Genomic DNA, 22,685 nt, shown 5'->3' with positions numbered 1-22,685 from the left:
GGGGGGGGGGGGGGGGGTTGGAGAATTCACCCTTCCTCTCCACCTTTTTGTTCTTTTAGGGCCTTCAATACACTGGATGATGCCAGCCCACTTTGTTAAGTGTGATCTTCTTTACTTTATCTACTGATGCAATGTTAATCTCTTTGGGAAACACCCTCACAGATACATCCAGAAATACCGTTTTACCAGCTATCTGGGTATCCCTTTGTCAAAGTGACACGAGAAATTAACTATCACACTGGTCAAAAGAAAAGTCCCTGGGGAATTCCCTGGAGGTCCAGTGGTTAAGACTCAGGCTTTCACTGCCATGAACCCAGGTTCGATCCCTGGTCAGGGAACTAAGATCCCACAAGCTGTGCAGTGCAGCCAAAAAAGAAAAAAGGAAAAAGTCCCTGTATGCCAGGCCAAATGGCCATCTCAGAGGCCTGGGGTAGGAGGGAAATATTCTTCATTCATTAATTTTCTCTTTTATTTACCTTCCCTGCTATAGTCACTTCTTGGTGGGTAAAGGAGAACAGAGGCCCCCATATCCATCTCTGCGGTACATGACATTCAACCAGTATTCACTAAATATTTGTTGAATTAAACTGAATCATACTGTTGAATCCACAGACCCCATCCTCCTGTGGAACAACTGTGCCAGCACGTGACTTTCCATCCTTCAGGCCCCAGGGACTGCTTTTAAACTCAGCTGCCACACTGGTCACCCAGGTTACCATCCTGAGTCAGAGTTCATTCTGGTGCTGTCCCTTGTGTTTCCTTGTTGCCACCAGGACATTCTTCTACTAGTGAACAAAGAAGCCATGCAGTGCTCAAGCAAATCCCTGATTCACACAGAAGCCCTGTTCATTCTTTCATCAGATATGTCTGGATCGGGGGTCATGTGCAGGGGGGATGTGTGTGGTGGGTGCGTTTTAATTAAAGCTCAGATGAAACCTCATGACCCCTACCACTGAATTGGCCCTTACCTGACAATAGGAAGAGTTAAAAAATATTTTAGAAAGGGGAACACAAAATAAGTATTTGTTTATTAATAAGAAGAGTATTTTAGGAAGAGGCAATGATCCTTTGCCACTCTCTACCAGCCCCAGCCTTGATGAACTACTCAATTTGATGGAGACACAGACCATGAGAGTTGAAAGTAATCTTGGAAAGCCCAGAACCCAAGGCCTCCTGTGGGAGATGAGGTCTGAGAGCCTGAATCTCTCAGGTGGTCGGACTGATTGGGGATGTCAGAAATCTGTAGTAAAACGGTTCCTGGCAATTCCTGGTCATTGTCCAGGGTATGCAAGCTACCGCTCCCACACTGTGGGCCCTACCTCCAAGAGTCCACCTACAGGGTCTGCAGCCAGGCTGGCCTGGGTTTGAATCTCGGCCCTGTCCTTCTCTGGCCATGTCATCTAGGAAAGGCAAACCTCTTCAAGTCTATTTCCACAGCATGTTTATCGGGATGGTTAAAGAAAATGTATGAAAGGGCCTCGATAGTGCTTGATATATAGTGACAGTAACTAACACTTCATAAATGCCTACTCGATGCTTCACATCTATTATCTCATTAAATCTGTGCAGTGCAACAAACTATGAGGTAGGTGCTATTATTATAAGTATGTTCACAGGTAAAGAAATTGAGGGACTGAGAGGTTGAGGAACTTGTCTAAGGCTAATAAAGGACAGAGCCAGAATTTCTCGATTGTAGAAATCTGGCTCAGAGTCCATGCCTTTAATGACTACATTCTTCTGTTCCTTGGTTACTATGGTCTTTATAATTTTTCTTGGCAGAGGTGTAATTATACTCATTTGGGAAAATAATTTGTCAATATGTGTTCATAAACTTTAAAAGGTCCTTATTCTTTGATGCAGTAATTCCGTTTCTGGCAATCAATAGTAAAGAAAGAATTATATATACACAAAAACCCAAATGCACTTAAAAAAAAATCATAGCATCATTCATAGTAGGGAAAAAGAAACAATCCAATTGTCCAGAAAAATGTTAATAAATAAAATCACAACACATCACTTACATGGACAATTAGACAACATGATCATAGCATGGAAAATATACACCTAGAGTTTTTTTTTTTTTAAGATTGAGAAAAAAACACTCCAAAATATTACTAGCTAAGGTAGTGGGGTATGGAAGTGTGTTTTAATATTTTCTTTTATCAACTTTACAAGTGTTCTGTCACACAGCTATTCTACTTTCAGCAACTCACTCATTTAATGCTGTTTCTGGGCTTGTGATGAGCAGCATGCCCGAGGGCAAGGCAGAGGTGGGCTGGGTTACAAGCTCGCAGCAGGAGATGGGGAAATGTGTTCCCTCTCCTCTACCAATCAAACTTAGTTATCGGCTTGATCTCCCCCATCCTTATCACTCCCCAAGGCTCTAACAGGCAGGCACTTGGCTTTTGGCTCAAGGCTTTTGCTCCCTGTGCTGGATGTGGAACTATTAGTATGGTTTGGTGGAAAGAGACAAGATTGGGACTCAACAGATTTGGATGGGTTTTAAAAAGCTGCTAGTTATCAGAACCTGGGCTTCTTAAACCACTGGTGTCCTTATGCAGAAATAGAAATGACTCTAATGTCTGCCTCTGAGAAGTCCCAGTCTTTCCCTCTCCTCCACGAGGCCAGTAAGCGGCAGAGTTGGAACACCCAGCGGGTTGCATCTGCCAACCACCGGTCCTGCTGTCCTTCTCCCAGGGAGTTGTCTCTCAGGGAGAGTCTGGGGATATCCATGAGGCCTGATCTGAGCCTCGCAGCCTGCCTGGGTTTTCCAGGAGCCTCAACTCCCTCCTTGCTTCCAGGTATGGGGTCAGACATTCCCTGTAGCAGAGCTATGCTTTATAAGTAATTTTTTAAAGTTACAATATATAGGCTTTACTTTTTGAAAGTGAAGTGTCTCATCTGGGGTAAACATAGGGTAAAAGGATCACCAAACATCTTGGAGGAAATGATGAAAAAAAACAAGAAAAATAATTTTACATTTTCTCTCTCGTTACATTTTCCATTCACCAACTAAAATCTACTTTTTTTTTCCATGAAAGTTCACACTGGGTGTGTTTCTATGAAGAGTCATTTCATGCAGCCCACACATAAGATGACACTTTATTCAGTCAATCTGTTCTTAGGAACAATGTAAAAATATATATGTGGTGAGGTTAACAATTTTCTTATTTGAACTTTGAACACCAAAGCTGACAGCCCCTCCCTCTTCAGATGTTTGAAATCCTTTATGTAAATGTTTAATTTAGATTTTTATACTAATAGAACATGTTTTATAATGTGACAAGATTTAAATATATCGGTTCCAAAATGTTTATTAAAGGAAAATAGTGTTTCTCTTCATGTTTGAAAAGGTTCTGAATATTAATACAAAATTGGGTCTTACTCATGGCATAAGTCTTAAACTAATTTTTTTATCTCCAAGCTTCTCCTTTACCCCATTTCGGGCCTCTCACTGTTGTGGCCTCTCCCGTTGTGGAGCACAGGCTCCGGATGCTCAGGCTCAGCAGCCATGGCTCACGGGCCCAGCCGCTCCGCGGCATGTGGGATCTTCCCGGACCGGGGCACGAACCCGTGTCCCCTGCATCGGCAGGCGGACTCTCAACCACTGCGCCACCAGGGAAGCCCCCCCATTTCCCAATTTTTGCATATGTTGGCAAAAAAGCATTACCCACTTTCCATAAATGATGATACCATCAAATTTTATTCTGACTTATAGTGTCATTTGAATTTTATTTTGATAGCTTGCTACTTATAAGAGTGGAAGGGAGACAAATATATTACCTAACATTTCAAACATTTCAATTAAGGCATCACGGAATTATCACTCTGCATTTATATTCCTTGAATTCATATAATTTAGAAAAATATATATCTCTTATTTCTGTCTAACTTCACCCACCAAAACAGCTAATCCAAAGACAAAAATTAAATAGTTTTTTAATAGCAAGAGAACAAAACCATAGCAATATGACAGGGTGTGGACACTGTCTCACAAATACTTCTTGTGCATAAAATAAAAAACAGTTCTATGTCTGGTCTTTTATCAAGGTCTAACTTTTCCATAGTTGATTTTTTTAAATCTTTTAACTGTTTGCTAAGTGATATGAATTTTTTTGGCCTGTGCATTACACAAACATGCTATCCAAAACACTTTTTCTGGCATGTATCAAGAGCCATAAAAAATATTCATTGTTGGATCCAGAAATTCCACACTTAGAAAGATATCCTAAAGAAACAATTTAAAATGTGGGCAAAGCTATAGCCAGAAAACTTATCACTGCATTACTTAAAATAGTAAAAAATGAAAACAAGCTAAATACTAAGACAGGCATGATTAAGTAAATTATAGTAACCTACTTGATAGAATTCTTTTTATAGCAATTGAGAATGATAAAAGACAATATAAAAGCAAGGAACATGATTGTTACAATTTTTATTTAAATAATTTTTACTATAAAATAGTTTTTTGTTCAATTAAAGAAAATCTGAAAAAATAAAGAGAATAGAAAAAAGAAATATTATCCAGTGGAAAAAACAGAATACACACTTGTATCTGTGATATGATTACAATTACTTTTTTTTTTTAAAGAAGCAGAGCAAAAATATTAGAATGTTGTCTTGGGTTTCTTCTTTTCTTTCTTTATCAAACTGTATCTAATATAATTTATAATGAAAAAATATATTTAAAAAATAAAGCACCACCTTCTGATAGACAAAATTTCTTGTCTGGTTTACAGAGGCGCCTCATGCCTAGTCCCATTCTGTGATTTTTTTTTTTTCTTTCTACTGTGTGTATTAAACATTGATTTTACTCTCAGTATCTCTCCCACAGCTACTCCTCAGCCAATAGCTCATGGCATTTGATACACGGGAGGCATTTCTTGTTTTAAAGATGGGTAAACTAAGGTCTGAAACAAGTTAGTTATTCATTTAACTTCCCCCAAATAATTCCATAGAATATCTAGAAATGAAAATAGATCCTTGATTCATTTTTTTCCCTGACCTTTGATTTAAAAAAAAAAATCCAAGTCCCTGCAAATTGCTGTCACAAAGTTTACTTATGCAAAGTTGAACAAATTGAATCAAGACATGGGACAAGGAGGTTAAACCTAGGACACCTTCACTGGGAGCATTCTTCCATTCTTGGTGCCCAGAGGATCCTGTGAAGAGTGGAAATCAAAGGACTGCTCCATGGTCTTGCAAGATTGGTAGGTACTCTGACTTTATAGATGAGAAACTGAGGCTGCGAGAGTTGAGCCAATTTGTTCAAGGTCACAGGGCTAGTAACTGGCAGAACAGAGATAGATACCACAAATGACCATCGACAAAAAGCGTAGACTCTCTCCCCTCCTGATAGCATTGCTGTGAGGATCAAATGATGCAAACATCACAGAAATGTATGCTGGAAATGGAGGCATCACCCCTCCTCAGGATCACCCATTTTTCCTATGCCTCCCACAAATAGAACAGAGATGGTAACTGTAAAGCTTTGTGAAAAAAACAAGAGACTGGTAATATCCTGTTAACAATTTTCTTTTTAAAAATGTCTCAAATCTTTTGTTGTAAGGAAATTCTGATCTATGAGATGCTGCTTGAAATAAATGAGCCACTGGCCAGAGCTTGGAAATGTTTGCCATATGAAGAAGGTCATTTGTTATTTGGCATCTGTAGATACATTATTATTGTTATTTAATAATAATTAGTAAATTACTGACAAAATTAGTAAATTTAACATCCTCTTTTGTGAAAACCAGTATTTATAGATAATTATGCCCCAAGCCTACATTCTGCTTATCATTATATCCAGCTCCAAAGGAATATTTGGGGGGAGGGATTCTTCCTAGATTTAAAAAAGTGTACTTTTCGGTGGGGGGCTTACTCTCCTCACTCTCTTTTTAGTGGTAAATGAGAGGGAGTCTGGAGTAGTGGGAAGTCAGGTTCATTCTATCATCACTTCCAGTCCTGGCTCTGTGCTGCCCCTTGGTAAATTTCTTAACCTTTCTGGGTGCCCCTCTTCTTACCTTTCTCCTCTGTCCCCCCTAAGCGTGAGAATCACTTTCCAACACTATGCACCTGACAGATAACCTGATCTCAATGGCTGAATATTTTTAATGTGTATTTATTTATTTGAATTAGTAATACATCCACATGGCTCATAACATAAAGTATGTAAAGGGGAATTCGGTGCCATTCCCCTCCCACCTGCTCCTTTCTGGGTGTCCCTGTCCCAGTCCCCAGTTTTATTTTGCAAACTCAGAGGCTGTGAAGGGCAAAAAAACAATAAAACAAAAACAAAACCCAAGATGACTAGATTTACTCTGAATGAACGGGATTTATTCTAAGGTGATTATTTGTCCCCTTCAAAGTCTCCCCATGTTTTCTGAGACTTCAAACAGCGACACTAAACTACTAACTAATCACAGCACAAGAAATTTTGACTTTGAACTTGCTAATGTGCAAAGGAAATGGTTCAGCCATTTCTCTAGAACTTGGCTGATAATAAATTTTCTATGGTCCCATTTATCATGAAAAAAATTTTGGTCTTTTTTTTTTTTGCTGTTGCATAAGATAGAAGGAAAAAAGAAAGATGTATTTTCTACTGCTTTAAGATTTTTGTACCTTAGGCCAGAACAAAGCACACAAATAAAAACTTTAACAAAATGACCTTAATTTCCCTCGGCTAATTCAATATTTGTAGTCCTTCTGATTAAGACTGCTTACCTCTGCATTTATTTGTAAAGAGTATGTTAAGCAAATGAACAGTGGTGTAAGGAGGACAGTCACACAATTAAGATGCGTGTATGGTCCCGCACCTGGCACATAGTAGGTGTGCAGTCATTGCTGTATAAAACGTCTAAATTATTAAAGCATGCTTGAAGCACGGCAATAGTAGTCAAATATTTTCCACAAACCTTTAGATTTACAATGCAAATTAAAAATCATTTTTAAAAAGCATTCTCTAAGGACTTATTTTGCATGACAACTTTGGATTAATCTAAAAAATAGCAAGTTATTTTGCAAGAACTGAGGAACACCACTCCCTTCTCCCGGTATCTGACACTGGAAATTTATTGTTCAGGAAGTAGTGATCAAAATCTAACTCAATTCATTTAGGAAAGTAAGGTAATTATAACGATATCCATCCCCCTTAAGGAAAGGGTTTAGGCTTTAAGTACACACCACAGGCCACATTCTATGGATCATGACATACAGTCCAGCGTTGGAGGTCGCTGCATTTGTTTATTTATGGGTGAGGTTTTAATTTTTCCTATTCTACTACAATTAATTAGTGAATTAGTGCCATTCATTCATTTACTCAGTCCACAGACATTTGCTACGAGCCCACCAGGACACAAGGCTGTAGATCCACCCCTACCCTCGTGGAACACACAATCCCAGCGAAGAATGACTTTTTAATAATCAACAGGGTAGTGCTTTTATGGAGCTTTACCGCTCGCGTCCCGACTAGGTGCCTGGGTTGACCTCAGGCGGTGGCGGAGCCCGCGCCTGGGGTACGGCTCTCCCTGGTTTGCCCCGGCAGGGCGGGGTCAGCAGAGCAGCCGCCGTCGCTGCCCCCGCGCGCTCCCTTCCGCGCGGCCTTTAATTTCGCAGCTCCGACCACCGGAAATTAGCCGCCGGCCGAGCGGACCCGGCCCAGCGCGGGTGAGCGCTACGTGGGGAGGGCGCGCCCGCCAGCCCAGTCGGGCGCCCGCGGGACGCGCCGCCTGCGCCCTCTCGGCCGGGGGCTCGGCGCTCGCCCACCTCTTCCAAATTTAACCATTACCTAAATCCGAAGGGAAATGAGCAAACCTCTGGGATTGGGTGTCAAGGTATTTTCAGCCTTGTTGGGCGTATTTATCCCGAAGTGTTTCCACAACAAGCTATTTCGGGGCCGCGGGGCAGGTTTCGCTCTGCGGACGCCGCGACCACTCGCCGGGCTCCAGGCCGGCGGCACCGCTGGCGGGTGATTCACGGCGCCGACCCGGGGGCGGCGCAGCCCAAGCAGGCAGCGGGGTTGTGGGGGGTGTCCCGGACCAGATGGGCGGGGAGGCTTCCTCGGAGCTGGGCGCTCCCACCCCCTGCGCTCCAGTCAATCTGTGTCCTGAATCTGTGACTTCTTCTCGCTGCGGAAGTCTCCCAGGAGCCAAGAATAGTTCATTTTCTTTCGAGTCATTTCTAGTGCCTGGGTGTTTGGGCCCTCCGGGTCTCTCCATCTCCCGCCGTCCCGCAGAGAAAAAACGGGGAGGGCCGCAGGGGAGGGCGGCTAGAAAGGCCAGGCCCCCGTCCGCCTCCTATACCCTTGCGCAAAGGGGGAGCGCGCCCGCCGCCCGACTGGGGCTTGGGGGGCAGGTCTGACAGGGCTAAGCGAGCTACTCTTTAACGCTCAGGAAGTGAAGCTTGTGGTTTTGGGGGCTGAGCTCGGAAGATTAAAAAAGGAGAGAGAGAGAGAGAGACAGCGAGACAGCGCGGTCTCTCCCGAAAGCAACTCAGTTTGAAAACTCTCGGAGCGCGATACCCGCGCCCTGACCCCGCAGGTAGGTCCGCTGCGCCTCCCTCCCTAGCAGGGGCGGACGCAGGAACTGGCGGGACACCGGCACTGCGGGGGCGACCAGAGGGCGCTGCCGGTTCCCACCCGCTGCCGGCCGCAGTTCGGGAACCAAAAGAGCTCTATCCTCTCGGTCCCCGCGCGACCCGCACGGAGGGGCTGGGGATCTGGCTCAGGGGGCGCACGCCAGGCGGTTTGGTGGTTCTGCAGAGGAGCGGGATCCACCGGGAAGGTAACATCTGGTGGGGAGGCGGCGGCATTTAGGCTCAGGAGGCTGCCCGCTCTGCGCCTCCAGCTCCCGCCTTCCCAGGCCCTGACCGTGAAGAGAGGCCCGGCTGGCCCGCGTGCGCCGAGGAGGCCGCCCCGCCCCCGGGCGCCAGCTGCTGCGAGAGGTCGCCTTCCCACGCGATCAGCCCTTGGTCCTACCACCCCTCTACCCATTCCACCCTCCCAGGAACGGACAGAGCCAGCCAGGATGAAAAGGAGGCGCAGGGCTGTGGACTGAGTCGGGAGGTCGCTTCCGTGCCAGACAGTCCAGACTCAGCGGTGGCGGGGACAGCTCACCACCACCCCCTGCATTCCCGCCCCTGTCCCGCTCCGCGCCAACGCAGACCCAAACCGCAGCAGGGCCCTCGGGACATTTTCGCCCCATTTTCCTTTTCCTCCGAGTTTTCATGGTTGTTTAAGAAATTGGTTTTGGATTTGTGGTGTCTTAAGTATACAGCCGACGGAGCAGCTCACGCCGGGGCGCAGGGAAAACTGAATCGGCAGTGCTTCGCCCTACGGCAGCCGAGCACCTCGAGGCCTCCTGAAGCCCCGACCCTTAGGGGCCGGCCCGGGTACGGGCGGGCAACACCCTCAATCCTAGGGGCCTTCTGGCGTTTAGGACACGGGAAACGTCACTTGAGACTCAGCTATATGTCCCAGCTGTCTTTTCTCTCAAGCCTGTCCATTCCTCCTCCGGGGAAGGGGACACAGTGGGACGTGGAGAGAGAACTCGTGTTGATTCCGGAGTGCCAACCGGCAGACTTAGACTCTGTCCTGCATCTTGCTCTGGGAGCCGCACGGTACCTAGTCTGGCAGAATAAGTCGCGCGAAGCCCAAAGATGAGGGGTCCTTCCCGGACCCGGGATCCCCAGGGCCCTTGTTTCTGAAATAACCAAGACAACCGAGAGCTGCGGTGCACGAAGAGCCTGCAGCTCGCACTTGAACCCGTCCCCCATCGCCTTCACCCTGACAGAAAGGCAGATTCGTTTTCCCCAAACCTTCTAGCCCGCCAGGTCCCGCCCCCGGAGCGAGCCCCAGGAAAGGCCGTAGGCGCTGCCCCGCCTCCCCTCCGGGCTCAGGTTTCGACCCCGGGATTAGGTGAACTGATTGGGGGGTTAATGAGAGCGGCGTAGCGGGCAGCTAGCTCCCTCCCAGACCCGCGCCCCGATCCCGACTCTCTAGCTGCTGCCAGAGCAGCTTGCGCTCTCCCGCGTCTTCTAAACGGTTGGTTCTCGGCGGACTCCAGCACACCGCGCGTTTCACAGCCGTAGCGCGCGAACCCGGCTCGACTTCCCCAGGGCAAGGCTTTTGGTGAGCAGAACGGAAAGTGCTTTTTCCCGGGACTTTGTTTCCGAGGTTAGGTCTCCATGGTCTGGTGTGTTTTGCGCCGACCCCTGCCTGTTCCCTCCGCACCCGCGTCTCCGGGCCAATTTATTCCCCGCGTGGAGTACAAGTGAGGGGCGATCAAGATCACCGGGAAGCGAGTTCTTCCCGGGGCCTTGATTGGTCCTCTGCCACCTGCTTCCCTACCTTCCTGCTTTCTTTCTCCGGCCTTTGCTTCCCCCAGTCCTTCTGATGCAGTTCCCCCGATCCTGCCCCTCAATCAGCCGGAGGCATCTCTCCCTTGGCCCCCTTTCACTACAGTCTGTAGCCGGCTCTTGGAGGGCTTGGTTCTTTGCCTCAACCCGGTCCGCGACCTTCGACACATTCCGCTCTCCCCCGCCCTAAATTGGTCCGCGCGTCTACGCCTTGCTCCCCAGCCCAAGAGCGGATCCAGACAGGCAGTGTGTGGTCGAGTTGGGGTAACTGGCCCGTTGGGGACTTGGAATCTCGGAGAGTTTGATTACCAAAACGAGTTTTGCTAGGGAAGGGGAGGGGCCGAGGGGCGTGGGCAGGGCAGAAGGAAGAGGCCTGAGTCTGAGCCCGGGGACGGGTTTTACCGCTGAGCGGCGGCGGCTGGCTTGCGCCACCTGTCCGAGTGCCACCTGGTGAGCGCGGCGCAGCGGGGCCAAGCCCCTCCTCCCGCGGGCCTTCCTCCCTCCTCCCTGGCCCGAACTCTGTCTACTCCGCTGCCCAGTCCCGGGTCTCGGAGCGTGCTGACCCGCGTTTCCACCCTGTTCTCCTATCGCAGGTCTCCGCCTGTCTGGGGCTTACGGTGGGCTGACGGAGGCTCCAGGGACCCTTGGAGCAGAGTGGGGAGCGCGCCCGACCACCATGCCTCGTTCGTTCCTGGTTAAGAGCAAAAAGGCTCACAGTTACCACCAGCCGCGCTCCCCGGGACCCGACTATTCCCTCCGCCTGGAGAATGTACTGGCGCCAGGCGGAGCAGGTGCGGGGCGTGCGCGGGCCGGGCGGGGCCGCTCCCGGGGCCATAGACTCTGTGTCCGCCACACCATCCCCCAGAAACCGGGAAGGGCGGTCCCGAAGCCCCTTTGCTGCCTTTTTTGTTACCTACCTTTCAGGTTCCTTCCGGGCTTGTCGCCTAGGTGCCAAGGCCTCTCTGCTCCCGCCCTTGGATCCGGGAGGGTTCCGGCCGGGTCTGGGGAGAGCTGAGGGAGCCCAGGTGCCACGGTCTGGGGGGCACCGCTTCAGAGCCATCGGGCCCATCCAGACCCAACCTGAGCCCCTATCCTGCCTCCTCTCCGCAGACAGCACCTCGAGCACAGGCGGGGCGAAGGCGGAGCCCCGGGGCCGTTTGTCCCCCGAGTCTCAGCTGACCGAAGCCCCCGACAGAGCCTCCACGTCCCCCGGCAGCTGTGAAGGCAGCGTCTGCGATCGGAGCTCGGAGTTTGAGGACTTCTGGAGGCCTCCGTCGCCTTCTGTGTCTCCAGGTAGGGACCCGTTGGGAGCTCTGGGGCCCGGGCGGCAGAGACCCAGCGGTGAGGAATGAACCGGAGCGGCTTTGGGCACAGAAATGCCAAGTGGATGGCGGAGAGTCTTTCCGAGAGGAGGGAGCTTGTTCTTGGGCCCCGCGGGGAGGCATCGGCTTTTCTGGGACAGGGACAGCCTGCTCGCGGGGTCGGCTGCTTGGATCCCAGGCAGTGCTGGGATCCCAGAATCCAGACCCCCGAGTCTCAAACGGAGACCTGGGCAGTCTGAGAGAAAAGTGTCGTTGCCTTTAAAACTTAAGCTCGCTGCCGCGGCGTTGGGCCTGGCAGAGCTGGGCGCCAAGCGGGAGGGACCGGTCCGGGACGAAAATCTCGGCCACCCGCTAGGTCTTCGCAGGCTCGGATTGGGGGCCTATTTCATTTTTCGTTCTACCAGGTTGGCCCGGCTTTGGGGACCAGCCCGTTGGTTTCATTTCCAGCCAGCAATCGAGCTTCGCGCAAACCGACTACACGTTGGGTGGGAGCGAGTCTCGGGTTCCGGCGGTGGGGAATGGAGAGAGCAGAACAGCGGGATTCTGCCAAGGGCCGGTTATTTCCAGATTTAACTTACTAGTTTTAAAAGATACCCCCAACCCCGTCCCAAACTCAGTGCGTCGACTTGGCTAAAGAGAGTGCGTCTGGGAGCCGGCGACCCGAGGGTCCTTCTTGGCTGTGCAGGACACCGCCGCGCAAGGACTGGGCACCGCCGGAATCTCCGACGGAAACTCGAAATGCAGCTTCTCATTGAAGCGGCTAGCCTGGATTGGAGTCTGCGGTGTGTGTGAACAGATCTGTAAATCCGTATGCATTTAGGGAAAAGTATATATTGGTATTTGGTTTTAGCAAAATTCGCATGGGTCGGGGTGCAGAAGGCCGCGAATTCGGAAAGCTGTTTGTCTGGCAGGTGGTGACTAAACCTTACATTGTAAATCATTCCTCTAAGAAATTCGTGGGAATTTTTTTTTCCCTCTGTCAAATTATGACAGGACTGAGAATAGTGAGTATTTAGCAAGCCCGAGCCCCCTTCCCACTGGCCCTGCATTGGGTATTTAATAACTTTGAGAAATGTTAACGCCTTCCCGGTTTTTGATTTTTGTTTTTTCCCAGACAGATATGTCTCGGATAGGCCGGGCCGCATTTTATTGGTCCACACTGCCTCCCTCCTTCCCGACTCCGGGAAAGAGAAAGGACGGAGTAGGAACACGTAGGGGCCGGGAGAGCGCCGGAGCTAGGCCCTCTGCCCACAGGCTCCGTCCAGGGCCGGAACGGCCGCCGCTTTCTCCTCCCGCGCAGCTCCGCTCTGCTCGGAGCATTTTTGAAGCGTGGCGCGTCTTTCTCTATGGGGCCGCCAGATGTGTTGGTCCAGCCAGAAAAGTTTCTGTGTGCTGCCTTGTCGCCTCCAGTGTCCTCGAGGCCCCAGGGACCCGGCCGGCGTTTGAACCTGGGGGCTTCCCTGGCACGCAGCGAGAGGCCTGGCGCACCGAGTGCTGCACAAGGGCTGGGTGCCTGGCACTTCGCAGACACACCGACTGGCCGACACCGCCGGGTCTCAGGCCTGACCTAACCGAACGCCCTCTTGTTCCTCCACAGCCTCAGAGAAGTCGGTGTGCCCCTCGCTGGACGAAGTTCAGCCCTTCCCCCTGCCCTTCAAGCCGTACTCGTGGAGCGGTCTGGCGGGTTCCGACCTGCGGCACCTGGTGCAGAGCTACAGGCCGTGCGCGGCCCTGGAGCGCGGCGCCGGCCTGGGCCTCTTCTGCGAGCGCGCCCCGGAGCCAGGCCACCCCGCGGCGCTGTACGGCCGGGACCGGGCTGCTGGCGGCGCGGGGGCCGGGGCACCCGGGGGAGGCAGCGCAGGAGGCGGAGCTGCCGGCGGCGCGGGCCTGGGGCTCTACCGCGACTTTGGGCCCGCGGCGGCAGGACTGTACGAGAGGCCGGCGACCGGCGGACTGTACCCGGAGAGCGGCCACGGGCTGCACGGCGACAAGGGTACCGGCGTCAAGGTGGAGTCGGAGCTGCTGTGCACCCGCCTGCTAATGGGCGGCGGCGCCTACAAGTGCATCAAGTGCAGCAAGGTGAGGCTCCCTCGCGCCTGGCTTTAGCGGTCCCGCGCCCCCGCCCCCGGCCCGCGCCCAGCCAGCGTCCGCGCCCCTCGGCCCCTCTCAGCGGCCCTCTCCCCGGCCCCACCCGCCTCAGGTGTTCTCCACACCGCACGGGCTCGAGGTGCACGTGCGCAGGTCCCACAGCGGCACGAGACCCTTTGCGTGCGAGATATGCGGCAAGACCTTCGGGCACGCGGTGAGCCTGGAGCAGCACAAAGCCGTGCACTCGCAGGTAAGCGCGGGACGCACGGCCGCGCGCCGCCCTGCTCAGGTTTTCGCGTTCCGGCATCTTCTGCTTCTTTGTGCAGCACCGACCGCTCTCCGCCTGGCACCTTTCTCCTTGGACTTGCCCCGACTGCCCCCAGTCTCCTCTGCCACGTCCCCTTGCTCAGACGTAGGCGTGCAGGGAAAGGTGCGTGGTTGCCGGCTCAGGGCTCGAGGCAGCCCTGGAGCTTGGTATCACATCATTGTGAGACTCCAGAATGTGATCCCCATCATTACTTTGGGTTTGAGAAGGGCTTGTATGCACTCTTGCAGCGGATATGTCAGATTTATTAGCGCTGTTTCTTGGCCTCTTTCTTTTCACCAAATGGCCGTCACTTAATCTGCATTGACCCCTCCTGACTGAAGAAGAGGAATCTCAGCTCATTTAGAGCATCCAGTATTTGTCCCTCTGTTCTTTCAGTTATTCACTTATAAATATTTGTTGCTCAACTTCCAGGTGCTAGGTACATGAGAATCCAGTAACACACCGGGTCCCTGACAGGATACCCTCACAGAGATTACAGTTTAGCTGAGAGATAGAGGCTACGTAGATAAGCAAATAAGTTCACAAGTAACTATGACAGAAGAATGCTTACTTACAGAGACCTATTTACTAAAAAGAGTATTCTCCCGTCTCCTTCAACATCCACACTGGCTGGGGGGAGGGGGGAGGAGCCTCTCAAGTGACTGAGGTCTAAGCCTTCTGTTGAGGAGGGTGGAGAAGTGTTTGTAAATTGGTGTCAAAAAAGCAGGGTGGGGATACGTTTTGGCCAAGGGGTGTGGAAGTTTGTGGCTGAAAAGTGTTTGGGTTGAAAAAGTGTTAAAGGGGTAGAAGATATGGGTGGGAAGGGTGGAGGTTGGAAATAAATGGGAGGAGAGAGGATAATGGGGCAGGCTATGGGGAAGGGGAGTCTGAAGGAAGGGAGAGCCCTAGCTTTGGGGATTTTAGTGTCAGGTTGGTGGTGAGGAGAATGGCAGCCTAGACCATTGCAATAGTAATCACCTCTTTCTCTCTGCAGGAACGGAGCTTTGACTGTAAGATCTGTGGCAAGAGCTTCAAGAGGTCATCTACACTGTCCACACACCTGCTCATCCACTCAGACACCCGGCCCTACCCCTGTCAGTACTGTGGCAAGAGGTTCCACCAGAAATCAGACATGAAGAAACACACCTTCATCCACACTGGTGAGCTGAAGGCCCTTGGCTTGTGGGAAACACCTGTTGAGGGGTGGAAAGGGGGGCTGGAGGTCATTGTTTTTCTCCCTGAGGCCAACATAATTCACCTTCTTTGTGATCTTCTTGCCCCAGAATGAGTGGTGGAAAGGGCCTTCCAGATGGAGTTAATCACTGCATGTGTGTTAAAAAAAAACAAAACAAGAGGCACAGATTCTCTTAGGTTCATTTACATATGTGGTTCTCCCCAGAGAGGCTTTGATTGGGGGTTATATCTGAAGAACCACTCAGCAGGTCAGCTGCAAGTTTTCTATCCTTGCAAAGAATATTTTCCTCTAGTTTAGCAGCCGCTCCAACTGCTGCCTGCTCTAGGTGAAATATGAAGCTCCAGGGTCCTCTCAGAGTGTTGCTCTAAATGTTTACCTAGAGATTGAGACTTTCTCTAGGGCTACCACCCAGCCTTTTGGGGGAGGGTCTTATGTGTGACCTCTTGGCTACATTTTTAGGAGTCTGACAGCTTATTCTGACAGAGCAAGGGAAAAAATGGTAACTATTACTAGGCTTTTTCTGCTAAGCGCTTTTAAAATGCATTATCTCATTTTATGCTCACAACAACTCAGGGAGGTAGAGACTACTCCTTATCCCCATTTTAGAGATGAGGAAAGTGAGGCACCCACCCAGGGTCATATTGCTAGCAAGTGGCAAAGCCAGGACTTGAATTCAGGTCTGTCTGCTCTCAAATGTCTATCCTGTTGACCAGTGTTTATTATATTCTATTTTCAAAACCAAGGGGATTGGTGGATACAGAAAGCTTCTATTCACTTATTGCCCTTTTCAAAATATCAGCCAGTTTGTCATAACAATGATAAGCCTTTACCCATTATGATGCTTTATAATGTACAAAGTGCTTTCAAATCTATCTCTTCATTTGATTCTTACTGCTGTCCCATATAGTAGAAGGAGCTGCTCTTACCATCCTGAAACTCAGAGAGATGGAATGATTTACCAAAGGTCAGACTGAGAGTAAATCATAGGGCTGTGGAATGCTCTGGCTTCCAATCCTGAACTCTTTCTCTAATATTTTGATTGTGTGTATGTGGCAGGTTTAATGCCAGGAGCACTCTCTTTAATAGTCAACAAGACATTTACACAAGATCCAGAATTTTATTTTATTTTAGAAGATGAATACTGACTTAAAACAAATTGCACTGTGTTCCAAACAATCACCGTTGATGTTTACAAATATGCTTGGGCAGTGTAGATGCCCCCATCAGAAAACCTAGAAAAATATCCTACTTTAATCATGCTCTCTTGCCTGAAATTTCCATGCAACTCGCTCCTTTTGAGTAAAGGTATTCAAGACGCTCACCAAAATGCAACTAGGATCTTGACTGAATGAAACATTAAGCCCTTATCAAACATTTACATTATAGCTAGAATTCGTTTCTCAGATTTATTTGACCCTAAGGGATAGGATAAGTTTTGATGATTGGTTCCTTATCAAGGAAACCTGAAGCACAAAGATAGAAAGGGGTACAGCAAGAGGAACAGAGGGTTCCTCAAAAACAGACTTAATCTATTTTGCATTTTTTCCAAGGCCAAACCCTGACTATAATGCCATGCTGAGGCTATTTGGAAAATCATGCTACTTTCCCAAATGTTAAACAGCATATGAATTGGGGGGAAAACAAACCCTTTTCTGTTACTTATTTAAAGGTACTTTATTTTATTTATTTATTTTTGGCTGCGTTGGGTCTTCGTTGCTGTGGATGGGCTTTCTCTAGTTGCAGCGAGCGGAGGCTGCTCTTTGTAGCGGTGTGTGGGCTTCTCATTGCGGTGGCTTCTCTTGTTGCGGAGCACGGGCTCTAGGCACCCGGGCTTCAGGCGTTGTGGCTCGCGGGCTCTGGAGCGCAGGCTCAGTAGTTGTGGCGCACGGGCTTAGTTGCTCCGCGGCATGTGGGATCTTCCCGGACCAGGACTTGAACCCGTGTCCCCTGCATTGGCAGGTGGATTCTTAACCACTGCGCCACCAGGGAAGCCTGTCTGCTATTTATTAATCTATGGTGAAGAGTTGCTGGTATATAAAGAATCCTGTGATTAACCTCGTAAAAAAGAGAGTAAAATCAAGATAGAAAAGGATCAGCTGCCTTAAGAAATACTTTGTGACTCAGATGTGGATTTTTTTAAAAATAAGACTTCTAGAAATGCCCATGCTTTCAAATACATCCTGTTGTCCTCCAAGAGCAAGAAAGAAGACAGGCTCACTGGTCCATACAAACCAACACCCACTTGGAAACTCAGATTTGAAAACTTCCTCTCAATTAGAGCAGAGTCACGTGGTTTGAAAGACAGCACCCCGGCCCCTTGCGCTGAACATCTGCTGTGGGAGCTCTCTACTTCTAAAGCCAAGGGAGTCCTCCCAGGGCGGATTCAGCTGTGTGTCTGGGGAGGGCACGTGGCCTTTGTTGTTTCCGTTTAGCAGGAAACGGTTTGGGGCCTCTGGCTGGGAACCCCCACCCGGAGAGTCTCCCTTTCACCTGGTGCACCCCTGGCTTCCTGGGACTTGCACTGCCACACACGGCACCCTCCAAGCTGCCAAGAGCTTGCGGGTCACAGTGAGTCCCCTCTAGCTCTGTCATAGACTCATGCTTCCTCCCCTCCCCCTTCCATCTCTGTAGGTGAGAAGCCCCACAAGTGCCAGGTGTGTGGCAAGGCATTCAGCCAGAGCTCCAACCTCATCACCCACAGCCGCAAGCACACAGGCTTCAAGCCCTTCGGCTGCGACCTGTGTGGAAAGGGCTTCCAGAGGAAGGTGGACCTCAGGCGGCACCGGGAGACGCAGCATGGGCTCAAGTGAGCGCCTTGGCTGGCTGCAGGCGCAGTTACGCAGGCAACACTACGGAGGGCAGCCTTCCCACTTGCCGCCAGCCACTTCCGCAGATCCCACCAGGGTGATCCCCCTTCCCTTTTCTCCCTGGAGCCGCCGGAGGGGATAAGTTACCTTTTGAAATTTCAGCCTGGAGTGGGAACCAAATGACTGCCTGGGTATGGGACTCACCCAATAGGCTCCTCTACATCTGAAGACTCCGAGTGGAGAGGCAATCAGATAAAATACCGGGCCTCACAGTCCTTCCTATTCCCAGCCCTGTTCCACAGATAGGAAGGTCCTTCAGGTTTCTTCCCTCCTCCTCTTGACCTACCCCAGATACTTGTGTGGAATAGGAGGAATCATCATTTACAAGGTAAACATATCAATGTTTTTATCTGGAATGAAGAATGAGTGTTATTTTATTGTTTTCCTTCTGAGGAGTTTTTTGACCCCTTTTTTGTTGGGTGCTGCCTATAAAGGTTGGAGGAATCGTTTCTTCCACTTGGAGACTGGTTCAGAAACTGATTTGGGAAAGGAATTTCATACTTTTGAAATTACAAGATACACTGTGGCTCCTGCCCCAAGAAGGAGCAGAAGAAAAGTCGGCTTGGTGAGAAGAGATTAGATGTCCTCCCTCCAGGAGGCCTGTGAAGGCTTCTTCAGAAGAGGTGGAAGCACAGAGCAATGCCTTTGGACAAGATTGTCATCCATTCATTCAGCAAATGTCTATTGACCACCAGTTACCATGGTTTCAGGCCCTATGCTAGGTACTGGGGAGCCAGGGAGTAAAGTCTCTGTCTGCCTCTGCCCCGCAACTCCAAGTAGCTGGGTCTATTCTCCCTCCCCACACAAAGGAATTCTGAGAAGGTAAAACAGAATCTTGAAACTTCTCTTCTGACTGTTTGGATTTTATCAAACGTAAATGAAAAATAGCTGAACAGATACTTCAAAGATTTTTGTGTATATTCAGTTTTTTTATTGTTAAGCTGATATTTTTAAGATGTCTAAGCTAGCAGGCACGTGAAGGCTCTGTCTTCAACTCTTTGAACCCTCCATGCGTACCACAGAGGAAAAAAAAAGTGGTGTTTTTACTATGATGAAGTTTGTAAATGTTTTTAGATCTTCTGGAGTGCATTATGTTTGTTAATACATATTTATTAGAGTGGTGTTTTAAGTTAATAAAGTATTAAGACTCTTACATATTGCTTTTCATTTAGGCAGGGAATTTGGGAAAGAACTTTGTTTTGGTCTCTAGGGGCAGTTGGCACTGAAGGAAACTGGAGCAGAGTATAAAAGTAAAGCAGACAAGCCAACATCCAGAAGAGAGTAAAATCCAATTGCTCTGGTTTTCATGAGCTTTTTTCTTTTCTTCTGTGCCTGAGCGCCTTCTTTCTTAGCAGAAAAACTAGGGATACAAAAGTAAGTTCCTACCTTGCCGAGTCTCTGACGTCCTACATGTATATGGGCTTTTTATTCTGAGAGGTTCAGGTTTTTTGTTTTTGTTTTTAAACAGGCCAGAAGGCTCCCAGATGAATAAAGGCGTTACGAGCCTTAGGTCTAGAGACTGAGTCTTAGTCACGACTCTGTCACCAACATACCATGTGACTTGGGCAAATCCTTTGACCTTCCCGATACTGGTTTCCTTTACCATAAAATGAAGATATGGTTCTATCATCACAATCCAAACCTGACTACTTTGATTCTCTGGAGACAGAGGGGAAAGAAAATATCTGAGACTGATTAGCTGCCTCACCTAAGGCAAGTTATAAATCTGAAGACTGATGAGGGGCAGTAAAATTGGCATCTCGGTTATTTCTGGCTCTATCCCACCTTTGGGAATAAATCAGTCCTTTAAATGAATGAAACCAGAATAAGGTCCTGGCATAAATCCCAACTACCTGTACTCTTTCTAATACCCAGCCAAGGTATTGCACAGCCCATGGTGACCATCAGCAGCTTGTCCATTTCTGTTCAAATCAATTTCACCCATATTGATTGAGTGCCGAGTCTGTGCCTGGCACTGTTCTAGGTGCTAGGGATACAGCAGTGAACACAGTGTCCTGTGGAGCTTTATATATTTGGTCACTGCTGAATCTTCAGCTCCCAGAACAATGCCTGGCACACAGTAGGAGATCAATAAATATTTGCTGAGGTGGTAAGTGAATAAGCAGAGAAAATAAACTCCTGCTTCATCCTGGCTGGCTCTGCTCTCTCCAGCACAGAGGGAAGAGAAATTGCTTGAGGGCCAAGGAAGCAAATAGAACACATAGGACTCTCCCTGGCTTTGAGCATGCTTTTCTCCGGTCTCTCCAAATCTCGGTGTTTGGCTATCCTCACTTGGTTTTCAACACCATGTCTTTACATGTCAGTTTACTCTCATTCAAAATTGAAATTTGTTCACTCTATAAGGCAGTTTAAGATAATTTTCCAGAACTGTTGGGTGAACAGTTGCAGCATCCAGGAAGCTCTTTCTAGTGTCCTGGGAAACAAAGTTCCCAGTGAATAAAGATCACAAAACGACCTTCTCACAGGATTCACTGTGCACATTGGTTGATTATTTCCAACTTGGTTTGAAAAGTAAAGAAGTTACATTGGGGGGTAAGTAGAACTGATTGAAATCTAGCTGGCTGCCCTGTCCTGCTCTACCCTTGTGACTTTTAGAACTTTGGTCCATTTTCATAATTCCTATTTATGCTATAAATGTGGAATTTTAATTTTGATGTTAATAGTGTGCTTTTTTTGGAAAAAAAAATATCCTGATATCCTCAGTTCAGAATCAAAACAAATTACTGCGCCTGCTACCGTGTGAAATTTGAAGATTGCAAATATCTCTCTTAATGTTATTACTTGACTCCATTAAAAATACATGTGAATATTCCATGTCACATTATTCATGAGGCAGGCCCTATGCCTTTTGTCCACTGGAGTAACAGTAGAAAGGGTAACAAGAGACACCAGAGCACACCTTTGTTTCTTTCACTAAATTTTTAATAACACCTCCAGCTAGCCAGTTGGTGAAGCTCAGCTCTTGCATAAAAGTGGAAAAGCACAGCTATCTCAGAGAAGACCAACTCTTTCAGTAGCTAATTTGAGTTTGCGTTCATCTACACCACAGATGATTAAATTACCTATCAAGTGTGCCGAGCTATCAGGATTCAGGCCACGTAAAAGGTGAAATTCATCTGATTGATTTGAGACACGAATGGAACAATTGAGCTTTAAAAGCCCCGCCTTAATTAAAGGCATAGCAAAGTATCACTGGGTGAGTTCTTGAGTGCCACTGCCCTTGAAAATTTGGTGTCGATAGTGATTTTTTTTTTCTATTGAAGTGTCGATAGTGATTTGACCTGTGTCATTTTGTTGTGTGCCTGCTTGTTTAACCTGATCATTTAACAGAAAGAAATGAATTGAGAGGAAGGCCGAAAAGGACTTGACTACTTTTTACTGTACATTTCTAGAGCACTATTTAAATCTTTGCTGCTATATGATTTCTAAAGTAACAACTTTTCAGGAAGTACATAATACACTTGTTCCTTAACGTTTATTCAACATTTCATTCATTGAGTCAATTAATTTTTTTAAAAAGGAATTTCATCCCAAACCCTTCTAGCTTCCAAGCTTATGTTAACTTTTTAGTGCTCATTTCCAGTCTACCCACGTGTGTGTATGTTTATGTATTTTTTACCCTGCTATCAATTTATGTCTAGATAGCTCTTATTTATTGATTGATAGTGTGGACACATGTTTGCTTAAAATGGAAATATTTATGTTTCACAATGAGAATTTTGACCATTTTATGGTTAAATTTTATTGAAATCTTAGTAGTTATTAGGGATTTTATCATCCATTAAGATGAAGTCTATTCTGAAGTTTTGTTTTAAAGTTATTCACTTTTTAACTGAAACATATCAAGCCTATGGGAAATTAAAAAGACTAATACAATAAACGTCAGTTTACCCATTGTTCTGCCATATTTACTTCAGACTTTATTTTTAAAATGAAATATTACAGACATGGTTGACTAACTTCTGGAATATGTTTAGCCCTTTCCTGTCTCATCAGAGGCATCCACTATACCAAAACTGGCACACTATCATCACCGTGAATATTTTTATACCTTTACTTATACATATTCTCATAAACAACATGTAATACTGTTTAGCATATTTTAACTTAATATAACTGGTGTCATAGTGTATATATCCTTCTGCACCTTGCTTTTTTTCCCTCAATACTTTGTTTTTTGAGATTTATCCACGTTGGTACATGCACTTTTGTTCAGTTATTTTAACTGCTGCATATAGAATTCATTGTATGAATACTTGGTGACTAATTATGTATTCTCCTGTTGGGAGAGTTTTGGATATTTCCAGTTTTTGTTGTCACAAACAATTCTGATGCAAGCAACCTTTTACATATCTCTTTGTGAAAGAGATTCTTCAGGGTATGTTCTTGGGAATGGGAATGCTGGATATTACCAAATTGCTCTCCAAAGTTGTACCAGTTTACATTCCCATCAATAGTATGAGAGAATTCCTGTTGCTCCACATCTTACCAACACTTGGTATTGTCAGACTTTAAAAATGTTTGCCAATCAG

The 22,685-nt window shown here is 47.8% G+C and overlaps 1 protein-coding gene across 4 annotated transcripts; it reads left to right on the top strand.

Annotated features, from left to right (window-relative positions):
• Window positions 1–8,419: 8,419 nt before the first annotated feature.
• GFI1 (growth factor independent 1 transcriptional repressor) lies at window positions 8,420–19,285 on the top strand. 4 transcript variants are annotated; one of them, XM_024743598.1, is made up of 7 exons: window positions 8,420–8,537; window positions 10,947–11,144; window positions 11,464–11,646; window positions 13,273–13,754; window positions 13,876–14,013; window positions 15,065–15,230; window positions 17,897–19,285. In XM_024743598.1, the coding sequence occupies exons 2-7, from the start codon at window positions 11,030–11,032 to the stop codon at window positions 18,073–18,075; spliced, it is 1,263 nt and encodes a 420-aa protein (XP_024599366.1). In that variant the 5' UTR covers window positions 8,420–8,537; window positions 10,947–11,029; the 3' UTR covers window positions 18,076–19,285. The 4 variants fall into 4 exon arrangements, with proteins under 4 accessions (XP_024599366.1, XP_024599368.1, XP_024599369.1 ...); XM_024743601.1 differs by lacking the exon at window positions 8,420–8,537 and adding an exon at window positions 8,733–8,780; XM_024743599.1 differs by lacking the exon at window positions 8,420–8,537 and adding an exon at window positions 10,061–10,126.
• Window positions 19,286–22,685: the final 3,400 nt, after the last annotated feature.

Source organism: Neophocaena asiaeorientalis, unplaced genomic scaffold, assembly GCF_003031525.2.
Source record: "Neophocaena asiaeorientalis asiaeorientalis breed wild unplaced genomic scaffold, Neophocaena_asiaeorientalis_V1.1 scaffold317, whole genome shotgun sequence".
NCBI lineage: Eukaryota > Metazoa > Chordata > Mammalia > Artiodactyla > Phocoenidae > Neophocaena > Neophocaena asiaeorientalis.
The sequence above is the reverse complement of the archived record's forward strand: the minus strand, read 5'-3'. Positions and strand labels throughout refer to the sequence as shown.